Here is an 18,156-nt window from a genome sequence, read left to right as displayed (position 1 = left end):
ATGGTGTCTGACTGCCGAGATGTTCAACCCCTTTAACCCTGCAAGTTGCAACATCCTTCCCTCCATTGCAAACAGCCAGATGGAACTGGCATCTGAAACACAAGGTAATTAAAAAGAACAGGAGTACTTGTGGCACCTTAGAGACTAACGAATTTATTTGAGCATAAGCATCCCTAAAATGATAGTAAATTAGTTAAACATACGTGTATGTTCTTTAATTGGCCACTAGAGTGTGCTCTTGCTTCATAATTACCTGGAAATGTCTCGATTTATCTTAGGGTCCATCGCCTCCAAAGAATGTGACCAAACTGCAGAATTAAGAAATAAGCCAATAGCAAGATTTCAGCAGCTGCTTTTGCAGAAGCTGGTGGCCTGTTCTGTTACGCCATGTTGAGGTACTGGAGGAAAGTGTATGGAAAGATTGGTCCTCCCTGTACCCAAAAGGAACCAGACTGAAGGCCATGGCTTGGAAAGAGTTAAAGTAGAAGCCGGGAGAAGGTTAGCATATGCAGAGCACTTCCAGTGGGGCATGTAACTGACAAGAAGAGCCAGCAGTTCAATAGACCTACAGCAAAAGGGACTGAGGACACTAAAGATGCAATAACCAGCAGACAAAAAGAAGAGTGGTGTACTAGTTTATACATCTCTTCCTCCTGCTAGTTGCGCCTTTCAAACATATGCAAGTGGGTATGTCCTGTTCAGCCATGGGGCTTGCATTTAACCGTGGTCACAAACGATCAAATTAAAAATACTGTCATGGCAAATTCCATAGGAGACCAAAGGTCTTGTCTCCATACAAAAGGGTTCGCCCAGTGCAGTTATACCCGCAAACCCTCCTTGTGGAAGCGCAGCTTATATGGGCAAAGTTTCCAAAACAAAAAACAAAAAAAACCTATGCTGGCAAAGGGACTTTTTTGTCAATATAACTGAGTCTACACTAGGGCATTTGCGGGCATAGCTTTAACAGGTAGGAGTGTGATTGGTTTAACAGTGGTGTGATTTAACAGGTGGGGTGTGAATTTCTCCCTCTTCCCCGTTGTAATGGGCACAGCTATGGCTGCAAAACTTTTTGAGTATAGATCAAGCCAGAGGATTAAATTTTCAAAAGCACCCACGTGATTTGTGAGCCTGCTTCTGACTTCAGCTATGTCTACATGAGGAGCGCTTTATTATACCAGGGTCTTAAACTGACAAAGTATGGCTAGTGTGGATGCAGCCATACTGGTAAATCTGTGTTTTGTAGCTGAATAGTAAAACCACCGCCACCATCCCCCAGGAGTGAAACAAGCTACCCCGGTAAAAGCTACGCTGATATAACTGGGCCTATGCTAGCAGCTTCTGCTGCTAGCACAATGATGTTGGTCACGGATCACATCTGCTCGTGTCCCTGACTGACACAGATGTGCTGGCAGAAGTCTATCATATAGCCTTAGCCTCCAAAGTCACTTAGGTGCTTTTGAAAATTTCACCCACCATCGTTGCTGTCAGTGTCACAGGTGGTTCTCCGTGGCAAGGTCCAGATGAGCCGTATCTCCTTTTTAAAAGTGTTTTGGCTTTTAAAAGGGGCCACAGGGCTGAGCAGACCCATAACCAAATGTTCTGACCTTTGAATGCAGCTCACTTGTGGCTAAAGCTGCCCCTCAGCAGCAACAGCCAGGCCAGCCTGAAGAATTGCCTCTGCTAGAAGTGGTGGCCTTACGCACTGATTACAGCAACAGCAGTCCATTTCCACAGCACCCGGTTGCAATAAGATGGCCAATCAGTGAGACGCTGATGGTTAGTAAATAGGAGTGCGAAGCAGCCCTGCGTAGTGATCCCAGGAAGTGGAGGCCTGTTGACATTGCAAATCTCTACCCTTGCCTGTTTGCTGTACATTTACTCTGCCGGTTGCTGTTGCGTAGGGACCCTTGCTGAACAAAGCAGTTATTGCTCCTGCACAGTGATAGACCTTGAGATGTGTTTACATTGCAGGAGCTGGGGTTTGTCAGACTAGAGATTCAGAAACCAGATCTAGGGAAGAGTCCCCCAAGTACGGCAGTAAATCTAATTGTGTGAGCTTAGCAACGGTAACTGGGTGGCTCCTGGTGACAGGCTGTGGCCTTTGAACCTGAGCAGCACTGACATACAGCGAGTTCAAGTCTTCTAGAGTAAGGAAGGATCACATTATGGTTAGGACACTTGTGTGGAGTTAGGGAGACAAAGATTCAATTCCTGGCTCGGCAACAGGCTTCCTGTGGGTCACAGCACCAGCAGTAGGCCACAGTGCCTCTTGCTGGGTAAGTCACTAAGGCCCAGGCCCTCAGAGGTAGTTAGGTCCCTAACCCTCCTGTTGAGCATTAGGTGCTGAAATACCTTTGAGGATCCGGGCCTTGGGGTCCCTCTGCCTCGGTCCCTGGCTTTCAAAAGGGGATAACAGCACTGTTCTACCTCATCAGGGTGTTGAGAGGAAATACGTTAAAGATAGATACTCAGATACTGTGGGTCGTGGTGGCCCTGTAAGTACCTAAGCAGGTAGCAAAGCCATCTGTTCTGCTTGCACCCAATCAGCTCTGAGCAGCCAGTTGACTGGCACCAGGAGATGCTGAGCCAAGCTGGGGGACAGGCTGGAAATCTTTGGGACCTGAGAATTTCCGTTGCCAAAAGAAACGAAGGGCTGCTTTAGACACAGAGGGTATGTCTGCACTGTACATCCAAGTGTCGGCTCTGACTAAGGTTTGAGCCCAAGTCTGACTTCCGTCCACACACAAATGAGCCTGACTTGGATCCTGCTAGTGAGGTGGGGTGTCAGTAGGGTGACCAGACAACAAGTGTGAAAAATCGGGACAGGGTGGGGGGGTAATAGGAGCCTATATAAGAAAAAGCCCCAAATATCGGGACTGTCCCTATAAAATCTGGACATTTGGTCACCCTAGGTGTCAGCCTGAGTCCTGCCGAGATTCAGGTCCAAGCCCTGTCATTTTGCAGTGGGGGACCCAGCTCAAACCACAGACCGGAGTCAGAAAGGCTGCACAGTGCAGCGTGGACGCGTTAGCATAGTGGTGAGACCCGGGTCCAGCAATTGTCCAGACCCGGGTTTACAATGCAGTGGAGACAGCCAGTGTTTGTACTGATTGACCTACATCAGCTTGGAAACTACTGGGGACGCAGCCACGCTGCTTTATGGGTGCTAGTGTCACGATTGCTTGTTCCCATCAGTTACCTGGCCATACCATCCAAAAACCAGTACAAAACCTGTGTCTGGATCGGCCTTAAGCTGTGCAGAGGTACCAAAAAGTCACCCAAACGTTTGTGACGTCTCACGCAGCTTCGGCGCTTGAGCCATTTGGGGGGCGAAAGTTTCTTAGTTACTGCAGTGGATCTGTTGCTAGCAAGTAATTGCAGAGAGGTCACTGCGGCTGCTTGAAACTTCACAGCTGCAGCACTGTGGTCCCTCTGCCTCGGTCCCTGAGCTAGACCTCAGGCCTATTTGCTCTAAAATCATGCCCCTGTCCCCACACCTCCACTCAAGGGAGAATCGCCATTCGTTCATGGCTAGCAGTACATGGTCTATGATATCCACTGGACTGTTCTGTTTCAATCGAGTAGAGGAAACTTACCAAATCTCTGTTATTTTAGCCCAACCACTGGCTCTGCCCCTAGTTCTCATTCTCACCCTCCTCCCTTCCCCATTTTCCCTCCTGCCATAACTCTGCCAGTGGGAAGAGACCCCGTTACATGGCTTCCTGGGCTACTGTAACACCTCTGACAAGGGAGCTGACTGAGGCGTACGGGACTGGCAAAGCATTCTGGGCCAGTCGGCCTGATGGGACGCCACGTGAGGGCAGATATTACACCAGGTGTGTTGGAGGGTTGGAACCCAGCCCTCTGTTAATGGTGAGAATCCCAGGGCCTCGCTAGCTTAGGGAGCCTTTCCCCCTTAGCCATTGTTTGAAATCCAGCCCCGGGCAGTCAAGCCCACTGTCACCCCCAGTTGCTCTGCATTCGGGGCCCTGGGTGAAACACGGTGATGGCTCCAAGTCCTATTTATTTCTGAGGGCCAGGCAGTCACATCACTAACCCCACAGCACGCCTGGCCCTTCCCAGCCAAGATGTCCAAGGACTGACCGGGACCTAGCAACAGCGTGACTCTCTTGTGGCCCCGCCAGGTTGGGATGAGGCCATTTACAAGAGCAGTGAGGGGGCAGAAGACATGGGTTGTTTGCCCAGTTGTTCCTTGGGTTGCCCTGTTCTGTGGATCACTAGGAGCTTAGGATCCAGTGGGGGCCCTGCCGGTACCCTGTGGGAGACCAAGAACACCCGAGAGGCGGTGGAGCCCACTGGCGAGCTGCTCTTGCTTTATTCTGAGGTGCTGAGATTGAAGCAGGAGAGTTGTGCCAGGAGGCAGCGAGGAAAGTCCCTCTGGGCAGGGAACTGCAGGCTGTGCACGGTGCCACAATGCCAGGGGAGGCCTGGGCCAGGTCAGGACAGAAGGGCAAGAAGCCTGGTGAGTTGGAGGAACAGGAACTGATGGGTCGCTGCTCCGGCGATTAGCCAGCACGGCCCCCAGGGCTAAGTGCTTGGCGCGAGCCATCCGGGCGAAGGGTCGAGTGGAGCGTCCCGAGAGTAGACAGCACAGCTGGCTGAGACCGGGGGAGTGCAGCTGCGGTCAATCTGCGAGAGCAGCTCCAGGTGAGGGGGACAGCACCTCTGGCCCGCAGAGTACACCGCCAGCAGAAGTGGTGGGAATAGAGGGGAGTCAGGAGTAGGCTGAGCTAGCGGTTCTGGGCTGGGAGACGAGCTGTCCATGGAATAAACAGCGCAGCTGACTGGGACAGAAGAAGATCCCAGCCCAGGCTGCACTGAGGGGTCCAGGTGAGAGAACAAGGTCCGCTCGAGGGAGTAAATGGCGTAAGTCCTGGGCAGAGGTGGAGTAGGGCTCCGGCCAGCCGGAGCCCCCGGGGCCAGATAAGGCACTGAGCTCCTGTCCATGGAGTACACTGCGTAGCATCTGGGCACAGGCAGAGTGGGGCTCTGCTTAGCTCGCTCCATGGGCTCCCAGGGAAGGGACAAGCTCTGATCCCTGGAGTAGAAGCCCCAGCTGGTGGAGAGAGGAGGCGTACAGCTGTGATCCACGTGGGACAATGCAGGCACAGGCCTGGCCGTGGGGTAGACAAAGCGACTTCCTGTGGCGGGAGGTGTGGGCCTCGCCATGACCTGAGCCCGCGGCCCCACCAGAGGGACTGTATTCAGGGGCCGGTTGTAGAGAGCGCAGCTCGCAGAGATGGGGGAAGTGGGACTCCGGTCAACCTGAGCCAGCAGCTCCTGGTGAGGGCACGTCCTGCGGCCCAGCGGGTGAAGTGTGAATCTGCTGGGCAATGGAGGCTGATACCCCAGCGCTCGCAGGGACGAACCTGGGTCCCGGGAGGAGGCAGCGTGGCTGGCTGGACCAGGACAAGGGGGAACCATGGCAGGTGTCCCAGTGCATTTCTGTCCCTCCTTCACCGCCGTGATCAGCTCACGTCTGCGTCTGAGCTCGTTGCTCCCTGGCCTGTGGGGGGAAAGAGAAATTGGTCACACGGCGCTTCCAAGGGTCTATTTCCACCTCGCTGCCCTGAGTGGCCAAGCCCCCAGCATGCAGAGAGAGTGGGGCCTGCAGGAGTTTCACATGCCACTCGGGGCGTATTCCCGTCTCCCCGCACAGAAAAGTACACACTCCACTCCCTACCCAGCACAGGTGCGTGCACCCTGCACCCAGGCCAGAGCACAGCTCAGGCGAGTTGTGTTATGGGGCACTGATCCCCTTCTCATCCCAGCACAGGTGGGTCTGCAAGGTGAGCCCAGGAGGCATTCTCCACACCACAGCTAAAAGATCTACAAGCTGACCCCATGCACTGGGCGGGCAAGTTCATAACTGGCCCTATCTGCCTCCACACCCTTTCTGGCTTTGCTAAGCAATATTTGCTGGTATAGTAGAATATGTAGGACCTCAGGATAGGGTAATGACTCACCAGTCAGTCTGGGGCTATTCAGACTATGGCATGGACTGCTCTGCTGTCTTGCTAGGGTAGGATCCAGCCATACCTGCCTCCTCCTTTAAATGGGTGGGATTGAAAAGACACCTGCCTTCCTACTTCCTCATCTCATGGAACACTCTAATCTCCTGGGAAACACAGTCCCCGCCCCTCTGGTCACACCTTGCTCCTAGAACTGCCCCACTTTCCCCAGGAAAGGGTCTCACCACCTCTGCCATTATCCCCCTATGCAGCTCATCGGTGGGATCAAACCCACCTCGATACGTAGCACTAGTAGCCTTATAGACCTCATCAGTGCTCCAGCCACCCGCTGGAGACACGGACGGACATTCTGCCAGCCGCAGGGAACACATTGATCCTTCCTTTGTTTCTAAACTGCACCATTAACCCTTTGTACCCTGCACCTCCCCAGCCTCCCCTAGCTATGGTTTACCGTAGTGTTTAGCGCGGGTGCAGCTAATTGCTGACCCTTGTGAAGAGCATCCTGGCCCCAAAGAGAGGGACATTTCCTGGCGGTGAGTGTGACTTAGTGGGTGTGGGGATTTTTACTCCCTAAGAGCACTGATGCTGGGGCCACTGTATCACCCCTCGCTCACCACGCTGGCCCTAGCTGCTTTCTCCCCAGTAGCAATAGAACAGAAATGAACTCACCCTGCGCGAGGGGCTGCAGAGACCCGAATGCCACCCAGCTCCCCTCCCAAATTGAAAGCTGTTCTCTCTGCCGCTCGCTCCAGTCCAAGCTGCGGGCTCCCTCCACAACACGTGTGGCAGAAGGTTCTGAGCCCCTCGTCACATGGGAAAGCCATGACATCCCACCCCGGCTCTGAGCCACACCTGTGTACATCTGGACCAGCACTGCTGATGTCAGCCACGCTACTCCTGATTTACCCTGCAGTGACTGAGAGCAGGGATTGGACCCCAGCTTGCATTGTGGGGCTTTGCACACCGCTTGCCCAAAAATGCCTTCTGGCTGGGCCTCTGTCACACACCTGTGCCAGCTCCCAACACAGCACAGCTGGGATCGCACCAACGAAATCCAACCAACGTTCCTTATGATCATTCTGATAGGCGGGTGGGTGTTAATGACAGAGCTCCAGCTCCCATCTTGGTGGTAATATTCTGGGAAGGGTGGGGGTTCTCAGGTTCAGATTTTGCCCTGGGCCCCCAAAACCCCTCTGTGCAGCCCTGCCTCCTGCTGGTGATGTCTGTCTACAGCAGCTCCCCAGGGCAGCAATTGTCTCTTACTATGTATTTGTATAGCAACTACCACAATGCTGCTGCCTTGATCTTTGGCTGGGGCCTCTGGAATATAACCAGGCCTCATAACCAAGGCAGAGCTTAACAGACAAAGCAATAGCTGCTCCGCTGCCTGACGTGCAAGGAGTTTTCTGCTAACAGCCCACTGAACGCTGTCCTCTCCTGGCCTCCGTACCCTACCCCTGTCAGCCCAAACACACACTGCAGCTATGTCCCAACGTTTCACTCGCACGCTTTAAGTGATAAAATCCCCTGCAATATTTTTTAAGTAGCTTGTTAACGATGCTCAGCTGCCCCTCTAGTAACCAGAGCTAGTTGCTCTCCCATAACCAAGCACACAATTATGTGAGTTAAGTGACCCCCTTGTCTCTTTAATATCTTGGGACCCACATGGCTACAGCACTGCAGCCCACGAAGAGCAATCAGCTGATATGCATCATGCTAAGGGCCTTGTCCCCCCTGCTTCTGTTATTCTCAGTTGCCTCAGTTTAACTCTGACATGCTTAATGTGACAGCTGCCTTTCAACTAGGCAGCAAATCCCTCCAGTCAGCCCAGGCCAAAGTCAAGCCAGCTGCTGAAGTCTATAAAGGGGAGGGTCCTCAGTTATGCTAACAAAGCTGGTCATTCTTTTGCAAGGAAAAAATGGCTGGTAAAAAACTAAATTTTCTGCTGGGCTTTAACATTTTTAGTTTTTGTTTTTTTTTTAATTTTCTCTCATGTGTATTGTAGCAAAGGATCATGAAATGCAGGAGAAGCAGGAGAAAGAATTTTGTCTAGTTAACAAGGTAGGTGCAGTAAATTTTCTAGTTCCTACCATGTACTTCCTTTATATAAGGAACACAAGATTAAAAAAAAATTGCTCAGTATGTTCAATTTTAACTTTAAAAAACTAACAAACAACCAAGAATAGATGAAATCAAGGATTCCTGAGTCTTCAGCCTATGATAAAGTGGTGTATATCTTCCCTTTTTGTCATCAACTTTGTGACAGTAAGGTAAGATAAAAATTGACTTATAGTTCTCAAAAAAAAAAAAATAATAATTCCTATTTCATTAAGATTATCTTCCCAAGGGAATTTCTCTGCAATCTTCTTGTGATAAGATGCATTTTAGATCATGCAGAAAGCACATAAACTGCTTGCCAAGAGATTTCAGCTAACCCCTAGCACTGAAAAAAAAAAAACCTTTCATGCTCTCCCATATGCTAGTAGAATTCTTACCGATGCCCTATTTATACACGTCTGTTAATTATTGTCTCTTCTCAACTTGCCTAGGAGGTAGGTGTTGACTCCCAAAATAATGTACCTGAAGATTTATTAAACAAAAACATATGTATTGGCTAATGTCAATAGACACCTTGAGGGAAAGCAAATCATGAAGTTAAGCCAAGAAAAAGACTTGATTCTACTTTCTCTTACCCTGGAGTAACTCCGGCTGGTGTAAATGTGTGGAATCGAGTCTCTCTGTATTACGTGGGTTCTGAATACATTCTTCACTGCATTAGGAGACAAAGTTCATGGTCCAGAAAATAAACATTGCTACTCCAGTAGAGGAGGCCCTAGAAATGCTAGCGACTAGTAGAAAATTGACTTTAAGCCAATGAGGATGCAGATATTTGCATATGTGCTCTAATTGGCTCACACCATTTCATGGTCCATTATTGACCTGTGAGGAGGTCAGCAATAGAAACACAGCTGTTGGCCAGCTGTGAGCTTGGTGTGGTTTTACCTCTGTAACAACGTTGTTCTCGGAAGCCCTGCTCCCCAAGTGACTTTGGTGGAGAGCCTGGTAAATGAGCAGAGCCAATAGCCACAAGAACCCTCCACACATATGAAATGAGGCTCTGTTGTGGTCTGCTGTTGTGCTGGTCTCTCTGTATAATGAGGGAAGGAGCCCCAGTGGAGGTGTATGCTGGTAATAAGGGTTGGGCCCAAGTCCTGCCATTCAGACAGGCGTCCAGATGTTCCCAAAGTGTAGACGGCCTTCTAGAGGCCTGGGGCGTGGCTTCAGGCCCATGGCCATGAGCTGTCTTCCCATTCCACAGCCTCTTAAAGTGACAGGCCTTCTCTCCCATTTCACAGCACTCAAGGCCAGCAGGGACCATTGGGTCATCTGGCCCTTAGATTTCCCACAGTTCCCCCTATATTGAGCCATTAACTTGTCTGGCTGCAGCATCTCCTCCAGAAAGGCAGCCAGACTCCCAGAGGTGGAGACTCCACCCCTTCCCTTGGGAATTTGTTCCAATGGTTGTTAATCCTCGTGGTTAGACCTGTGTCCCTATTTCCAAATGGCAAGAGTCTGGCTCCAACTGCCAGCCACGGGGTCTTGTTCTGCCTTTCTTGGCTAGATTAAAATGCTCCGTAGTCCCTGGCGTTTTCTCCCCAGGAAGGAATTTAGGCACTGTAATCAGGTCACCTCTTAATCGTCATTTTGATCAGCTAAATGCTGTGAGAGACTGAAGAGCTCAAGCAAAGGTGTTTTCTTCAGCCCTTGACTCGTTTTTGTGGCTCTCTTTGGCACCCTCTCCAACACTTCCATGTTGTCTTTAAAATGTGACACCCCCCACACACAACTGGAGACAGTATTCCAGGTCTGCTCTCACCAATGCCATGTGCACAGAGGTCAAATCACCTCCCTGTTCTCCTCATGTAAAATACTAAGGTTTATGAAGCTGAGGCTGTCTAATCATGGATCCCCCTTTATGTTCAGCTCTCAGGAGTGCAAGATATAAAGGGGGATGTAGGAGCTGGGCCCTAAGAGGAAAGGTAGTTGAGTGGGAAGGGCTCAAGACTGGGATTGGGGAGACCTGGGTTCAATCCCTTTCTCTGCCACTGACTTCCTGTGCAGTGTTGGGCAAGTCACTTAGGCCCAGATCCACAAAGGTACTTGGGTGCCTCTGCAATCCACAAAACCCCCACTTGGCTCCTGCCAAACCCTGCAGGTGCCTGAACTCACTTGATGCCTAAATTTTCAGGGTGGAAGTTCCCTTGATGCCTATGTTTCTGCCTTTGGGCATGCATGCTGCTGCTTCTCTATGGGTACCTGGATGCCTAGAGCGCTAGTGCAAGGAACAGACCAAGAGACGGTAGTGTGATGTTATTGACATGAACTGTGAACGTATAGATCATTGTTGCAACCAAGGTCCTATAGTTGCACCAAATCTTGTACAAAGGAGGTCGAGTAAGGTGTCTATGGAAAGGTTGTAATTTGCTGGTTATGCTGTGTGTGTGTGTGATTTTTGTATTTTAAGTTATGAATATTGCCTATGTACTTGTATCTCAATGTGTTTGATTCTAAGTAGCTTCAGTGAAGCATTTGGTCAGCTTCTTGAGAAAGGACTATTCTCAGTAAGTGCCCAATCAAGAAACACTTAACTGACAATGGACTTGGGAGACGCCAATTCACATCTGAGCTTTCCTGGGAACATTCAAACTAACATGTAAACAATGGTGTCGGCCTGCAAAAAGCTGAATCATTCATGGACATGTAACTTGCCCTGGTGGCTACAAACTCCACCTTGCTGCTGTGACTTTGCACAGAAGACCAAAGGGGTTTCCACCCACAAGAGAGAGAATATAAAAGGCCCTGGAAGCCTCTCCATTTTGTATTCAGCTGGCTCAAGAGATGGTCTCTCCACCCCATAGAGATGCCTGAAAGAAACTGGAACAAAGGTCTGTAACTACAGGGGTGTGAGTGATTGCTGGACCCAGGCCATAAGCGACAACGTTGGTCTGAAAAGGATTGGGCCCAGACTAGGAAGGAGTCTAGTCTGTGAAAGAAGCTTATTGGGACGTCTCTGAGCGTGAGATTTACCTGTATTCAGTTTCCTACTGTATTAGGCTTAGACTTGCGCGTTTTGTTTTATTTTGCTTGGTAACTTACTTTGTTCTGTCTTTTATTACTTGGGACCACTTAAATCGTACTTTTTATACTTAATAAAATCACTTGTTTATTATTGAACCCAGAGTAAGTAATTAGTAGCTGGGGGAGCAAACAGCTGTTCGTATCTCTCTATCAGTGTTATAGAGGGTGGACAATTTAGGAGTTTTCCCTGTATAAGCTTTATACAGAGTAAAATGGATTTATTTGGGGTTTGGATCCCATTGGGAGTTGGGTGTCTGGGTGCTAGAGACAGGAGCACTTCTTAAGCTGTTTTCAGTTAAGTCTTCAGCTTTGGGGCACATGATTCAGACCCTGGGTCTGTGTTGGAGCAGACTGGCGTGTCTGGCTCAACAAGGCAGGGTTCTGGAGTTGCAATATGGCAGGGAAAACGGGCTCAGAGGTAGTCTCAGCATGTCAGGTGACAGTCCCAAGGGGGTCTCTGTGACCGAACCTGTCACAGGTAGATGTTCCTCTGCTTCTCTCACCTGTGGTACCCAATCTGATAGGTGTGCTCAGAGGCCACCTAACCCATCAGGTCCTGGTCAGAATCTGGCTAGAGGAGGAACCCAACTTTTAGCTCAGGGGTTAGAGCACTCACCTGGAATGTGGGATACCCAGGTTCGGTTCCCCCATCTCTGCCTGAGAGACAGACAGTGACACACTCTGCAGGACCAGCTGGGCCTGGCCCCTGGGGGAGACGGAGGGACAAGCACAGTGCATGACCCTGGAAGACACTAGAGAGAGCTTCTGAGTCTGGGGCTGGCAAAAGAGTTGGCCTGTAAGCAAAGAAGCTCTCCCTTGATTTTGGTCCCTCCTGCATTTAGAGAAGCAGGACTTCGTACGTTCCTTGTAAATAAACAAGATTGTGTCCAAGAAAATGCCAGACTCTGTCAATTTCTGTTTGCCTCTGGAATGCCCTTGGGGGGGCCCCTGAACTTTAACTAGCCGCTAGGAGGTTTGAGATAACTCCAAGCCAATGAACTGGGAAGCATGTAGTGGTTAGCTTCCAGTGGCTGGAGCAGGAGAGCACAAGGAAGAGAGTTTCTTAACTTGTCATTATTCCTCATAGTAATTCCAGGTATTTGTGTGGAGTCTTTTCACGGCTAAACTTTTTTTCAACCCATGGCATTTCACAGCTGGCCTGGCATAGCAGGGGGTGCTGGAGTTCAGGCTGAAGGAGTCTTGGCAGAGGGCATACCCAGGACTGAAATAGACTGATCCAGAGGACACCTGGATAGTTTCTCACCATGTCCCCCTACTTGAGTGCTGATATTTGCTCATTGCTTAACGTGAGCTATTGCCAGGCCCGGTGACCAACTCCCCTCTCTTGCCTGGACAGGAGTACCTGGCTGATGAACCATTCCGAGACATTCCAAATCTACAGGCAAAGCTTGATCAGCTGAAGGGTGAGTCTGTTCCAGGGAGAATGGAGCTGAGAAGGAAATGGTTTAGTGCCCTAAAAATGCAGCTGACTGTTTGGGCTTGGGGGAGGGGAGAAAGTTGCTAAAGCAGCAGGAGGTGTAATGATCTGTGCAAAATGCTCTTCTAACTCTCCCCCCCCCCTCCCCCCCCCCCCCCCCAAGAACTAGTCAATACATACAGACCCTGTGTTGAGATTGGCCACCAGTGCCATGTCCTGCTCGCTGGGGAACTGGTGACTTGGGGGTGAACAAGCCAAATGCAGCCCATGACTTTATCCCCTGGTTAAAATAACTTCACTGTTGAGTTGGCATGTGCTGGTGATGTGGGGGCATCACAGCCTTTGGGCCAGATCCTCATCTGCTGTGAATTTGCTGATTGCTGGCTTACTCCAGTTCAGGATCTGGCTCTTGATATCAAAGAGGCTCAGATGAAACCATCAAATACTTGAGAGCGAAGCCAGCTAATCTGAGGGAATGCTCCTGAAGAGCTATGTTTGCCCGATGGGAAATGTGTGGATTGACATGTGAACTACAGATGCTGCTGGGTCAAATCTAGCCTTTAAAAATGACAATAGTGTGTGTGAAGCCAGGCTTCTCTGTTCTCCTCTTCTTCTTTCAGTGGCAAGAGAGAGAATGGGGACAAAACCCCTTTTTTGTCCCAAAAAAAAATCCCCTGAGAAACTTTGAACTAAGTGATTCTAGCATGGGGAAAACAGCTCCCGTTCTTCGGCCAGGCCCCTACAGAACGTGGAGGACGTTGGCAGTGCAGGTGGCGAGGCAGTCACCATGGAAGTGCGCGCAGAATGGCTACTGATGTAAATCAATGAGTCGATGCTGCACTCACCCTTAGTAGACAGGTGATGACTCTCCTCTCTCTCTCCTAGACATGTTTATGGGATATGATGCCACACGCACAGGAGAAATTGGTAAATTGATGCTTAACTCTTTGCTTGTGACTGCTGCTTCCCTCCTCCTCCTCTGCCAGAGCAGATCTGAAGGCCCATCTGCTGCACCAACCTATTGGGGTTTGATGTGTCCATGTCTCGGTGGAATCCGAGCATAGTTAACATCCCCATATTTCACAGGGGTGGGGGCCCTAGGCAGCTCATTGCACTTTCACAAGAAGATCCCTCTCCCACCTCCTCCCCATACTCACTCCCCTGTGCGGAAGCAAAACATGCCAATGCTGGTTACTTGTGCCCATTGGCACCTTGAGTCTACCCCACTGCCTGCTGCAATCTTCCCCCTCCCCTGGAACTAGATCTCCCTTGGTGCCAGAGAATCAGGTCTCTGGTGCTGAAGGCTTAGCATTCATGCTGATGGTGACTGAGGGGTGAGGCTGGCAGCTACCATCCTAGGGGAACAGAGGTGGGTCCCACAGCTCTCCTTTGCCAGTGGGTCCCTTAATGCTTCTTAACAAGGGAGAAAAATGCCTGATGCCCTGAGATGGGGAGAACTTTGAAGCCATGCTCAAGTGCTTGCTGGGTGGCTTCCTTGACTAGCTGATGCAAGACTTATGGGTAATGAGTCATTGCCTCTAGAAAGTAGGTGGGAACTCTTGAGGGGGTGGCAGTGGGCTGCCTTTGCCTCCATACATGAGGTTGGTATGCCTCTCTGAGATGTAGCAAGTCCCAAAGTTTCTGCTACAGCTGCACACTTGTACAACTTCCTGTTGGTGAATCTGAAATTTCCCCACCCCTGCACTGCCCATGGTGCTTTTGCATTTCAGTAGACTAATCCTGGATGACTGAGAGCAGGGCCTCTTCACATGCATAAAGTACATATACAGTCCCATTCTTTCCCACAAAAACAATAGTGAACTTGAAGGATGTGTTAGAACCCATGGCAGGATATTCACCTTGACCAGCTGTCCCCACCAGAGAGGGAGATCATGCCACCTTCAAAGGTCTAGCCTTAACCTGTGAGTGAAAAGGGGGCGGGGGGAGTAGATACTTCGGAGTTCAAGTTGTACTCTATTTGCTTAAAGCCTTTAGAGGACTACCCAGATTAGAAGACTATATCAGATTCCTTTGACTCATTAGACTAAGGAATCCAGTAGCACCAATGCTACTCTGTAGTGCTCTCTCCTTCATTGTAAAGCACCTACCTAAAACCACCCCAGCTGTTTCTACTGGGTTTATACTCAGTGTAGATGCTGCTTAAAACTCTCCAGGCCCACACTGAGTAATACAGAACCAGTTCTGGAGCAGCAATGGGGAGGGGGATGTGGTAAATGACCAAATAGGTCTCTTCCATCTCTAACCCCTGTGATCATGTGATACAGACCATATCTGAGCCTGGTGTTGTTTCAGATTATCCAACAATGAGCAGGATACTGCAGGAGTTTGGGGTTTTCCAAAGCCCCTTGGAGCTCAAGGCGCTGGTTCAGGAAATCACAGGGAACACAGGCAGCACTGTCCCTTACAAGGACTTCACTATGGTTATGCTGGGCCGCAGATCCACCATGTGCCAACGGTACGTATGAAAGCATACCTGCATCTCCAGGCTTGGACCTGGGGAAGGAGCTGAACTTGCTAATGATCGAACGGATTTGATTTGTGGTTTTGGTTGTTCCCTGGGTGACACTTGCCTTCCAACAAAGGGCAAGAGGAGCTATTGGGAGATCCGCAGCTATTTCTAACCTGCCCGTCGCTGCAGTATCTGGGTACTAGCATGGTACAGCTGTTGTAGAGAGGGTGGAAGAGCTGACCTAGTGCAAAATTTGTGCTTCTGTCCATTTGGTGATCCCTGGGCCTGTTCCTTTAACTGGTTAGTTACCCAAGAAGCTAGGGGCCCAACTCTGATAAGGAAACTTTAGTATCTCTGTGCTACCAAGGCAAAACAACTTATTCTGACTAGGGAATCAGACCTCCCTCATCCATTTGAGGTCAATGGTTAGCCACATTTACCAATGGGCTGGAGGACTAAAGATTGCAGGTCACATTCTACCATAACCAGCATCCCATACAACTCCACTGAAGTCAGCAGGGCAGTTTTCAGAAGTACAGAAGGACAAAACCTAGGCCACAGCCTGCCTTGGTGTCTGGACTCCAATGGGAGTGGCATTTGGGGTCATGTCTGAGGGCAGCACTGTGGCTCCTTGGCAGTATGAACTGGGCCAAAAGCTGGTCTCCATTGAATTTGAATGGTGTAGGTCAGCCCAACACCATGGAATGATAGCTGAAAATCCGACTCTGCCCGGCTCTAGTCATTTGGTCCCAAACTTGAGGCTCCAGGGGTGGAGGCATCAGGAGTATTCCCAGCTTCACACTACACAGTGACTTGTCTCCATGAGACTCTTCACCACTCACTTGAAGTGTGAACATTCCCCTGCTGTCTTTGCAGCCCATGTTCTGGCCCCAGCCCACTGGTGCAGTCTAGCTGGAGATGACACCAGCCACTCCAACTGCAGGAGTGGAAAGATCAGGGCTGGAGAGAGAGAATGGGGAGACTGTCTAGTTAGTCATCCAAAGACCTTCACAGGTAAAGCAAACCTTCCTCTTCTGGGGGGAGTCTTTTCAGAAGAGTTTGGGGGGAAGGTGGACTTAGGCAGGAACTAATTGTTCATAAGGGGTATTAAAGGCAGTGCTCTGCTGGGTCACTGCCCTTCTGTGCCTCAGTTTCCCCAGCTGTAACCTGGGGATAAAGATAAGAGCTAGGATGTGTCAGTGGTGGTTCCCCTGGCTGTTGTCATGACACCTGCTGTTTACTCTCTCTGCTGCCAGGATCATGCACTACAATGGGAAAGGAGGAGGAGCCGTAAAGAGGCCCAGCCTGATGAATGCTGGCCCCTACGTAACCTACTTGGAATGCACTCTCTCCGGAGTCCCCTCTCCTCTTACCACTCTCCCACCACCACCTCCCCCATCTCCAGCTGATGGCTGCTCTGAAACCTAGCCAGCTGCCCAAGAAATGTGGAGACTGACTCACTTCGTAGGCTGGAGAGCCTGCTGAGAAGGCAAACCAAATGTACTGTGGTAGAGTGCATCCAGCTCAGACCTTCCCCAATAAAGAGCTGCCTAGCAACAGTGCACTGTAGCATGTCTGAGCTGCTGCAGCAGACGAGCAGAACTGCTGATTGCTGGCATTATAGCTGCGCCTAAGGGCCCTGTTGTGGAAGGTGCTGTGGGAACATAAGACAGTCTCTGTCCCAAAGAGCCTACCGTCTAAACATAATCAGACAGGCGGCAAGGGAAACAGCCAGAGGGAGCTGAGGTTATGCGTCCCAGCTCTCAGCAGGTCAGTGGTAGAGCCTGGTATAAACCTGAGCTCTTCCAAGTTAGCACCTAGAATTGTATTTGTCCATTGTTCTTACTCAGGTTGTTCAAGAGCATAACGTCCAGACTGGGTCAGACCAAAGGTCCATCTAGCCCAGTATCCTGTCTTCCGACAGTACCCCAGAGGGAATAAACAGAACAGGTAATCATCAAGTGATCCATCCCCTGTCGTCCATTCCTAAATTCTGGCAAACAGAGGCTAGGGGCACCATCCCTGCCCATCCTGGCTAATAGCCATTGATGGACCTATTCTCCAGGAATTTTTCTAGTTCTTTTTTGAACCCTGTTATAGTCTTGGCCTTCACAACTTCCCCTGGCAAAGAGTTCCACAGACTGAATGTGCATTGCGTGAAGAAATACTTCCTTTTATTTGTTTTAAATCTGCTCCCTATTAATTTCATTTGGTGACCTCTTGTTCTTGTGTTTATGAGGCGTAAATAACACTTCCTTATTTATTTATTTTTTCTCCACACCAGTCATGATTTTATAGGCTTCTATCATATCCCCCCTTAGTCGTCTCTTTTCCAAGCTGAAATGTCCCAGTCTTATTAATCTCTCCTCATACGGAAGCTGTTCCATACCCTAATAATTTTTGTTGCCCTTTTCAATATCTTTTCCAATTTCAATGTATCTTTTTTGAGATGGGGAGACCACATCTGCATACTTTATTCAAGATGTGGGCGTACCATGGATTTATTGATCCCTTTCCTAATGATTCCCAACATTGTTAGCTTTTTTTGACGGCCACTGCAAATTGAATGGGTGTTTTTCAGAGAGCTATCCCCAATGACTCCAAGATCTTTCTTGAGTGGTAACAGCTAATTTAGACCCCATTGTTTTATATGTAGAGTTGGGATTATGTTTTCCAATGTGCATTACTTTGCATTCATCAACACTGAATTTCATCTGCCATTTTGTTGCCCAGTCACCCAGTTTTGTATGGTCCCTTTGTAACTCTTCAGTCTGCTTTGGACTTAACTAGCTTGAGTAGTTTTGTATCATCTGCAAATTTTGCCACCTCACTGTTTACCCCTTTTTCCAGATCACTGATGAATATGGGAACAGTACTGGTCTCAGTAAAGACCCCTGGGGGACACCCCTCTTTACAGCTCTCCATTCTGAAAACTGAACATTTATTCTACCCTTTGTTTCCTATCTTTAACAAGTTACTGATCCATCAGAGGACCTTCCCTCTTATCCCATAACAGCTTACTTTTCTTAAGAGCCTTTGGTGAGTGACCTTGTCAAAGGCTTTCTGAAAATCTAAGAACACTATATCCACCGGATCACCCTTGTCCACGTGCTTGT

At 49.6% G+C, this 18,156-nt stretch overlaps 1 protein-coding gene across 1 annotated transcript; it reads left to right on the top strand.

Annotated features, from left to right (window-relative positions):
* The first annotated feature begins 7,985 nt into the window (after positions 1-7,985).
* Positions 7,986-16,468, top strand: LOC112107423 (allograft inflammatory factor 1-like). The gene is made up of 5 exons (XM_024201116.1): positions 7,986-8,054; positions 12,490-12,556; positions 13,456-13,497; positions 14,884-15,046; positions 16,297-16,468. The coding sequence occupies exons 1-5, from the start codon at positions 7,986-7,988 to the stop codon at positions 16,466-16,468; spliced, it is 513 nt and encodes a 170-aa protein (XP_024056884.1).
* Positions 16,469-18,156: the final 1,688 nt, after the last annotated feature.

This window comes from Terrapene carolina, unplaced genomic scaffold, assembly GCF_002925995.2.
Source record: "Terrapene carolina triunguis isolate 2854851 unplaced genomic scaffold, T_m_triunguis-2.0 Scaffold210, whole genome shotgun sequence".
Classification (NCBI taxonomy): domain Eukaryota; kingdom Metazoa; phylum Chordata; order Testudines; family Emydidae; genus Terrapene; species Terrapene triunguis.
The sequence above is the reverse complement of the archived record's forward strand: the minus strand, read 5'-3'. Positions and strand labels throughout refer to the sequence as shown.

Coding starts and splice junctions, on each gene's coding strand:
- LOC112107423 (XM_024201116.1), top strand. CDS start 7,986: ATGTGTATTGTAGCAAAGGATCATGAAATGCAGGAGAAGCAGGAGAAA. Junction 12,557..13,455: donor AAAGCTTGATCAGCTGAAGG/GTGAGTCTGTTC, acceptor TCTCTCTCCTAG/ACATGTTTATGGGATATGAT. Junction 13,498..14,883: donor CACACGCACAGGAGAAATTG/GTAAATTGATGC, acceptor GTGTTGTTTCAG/ATTATCCAACAATGAGCAGG.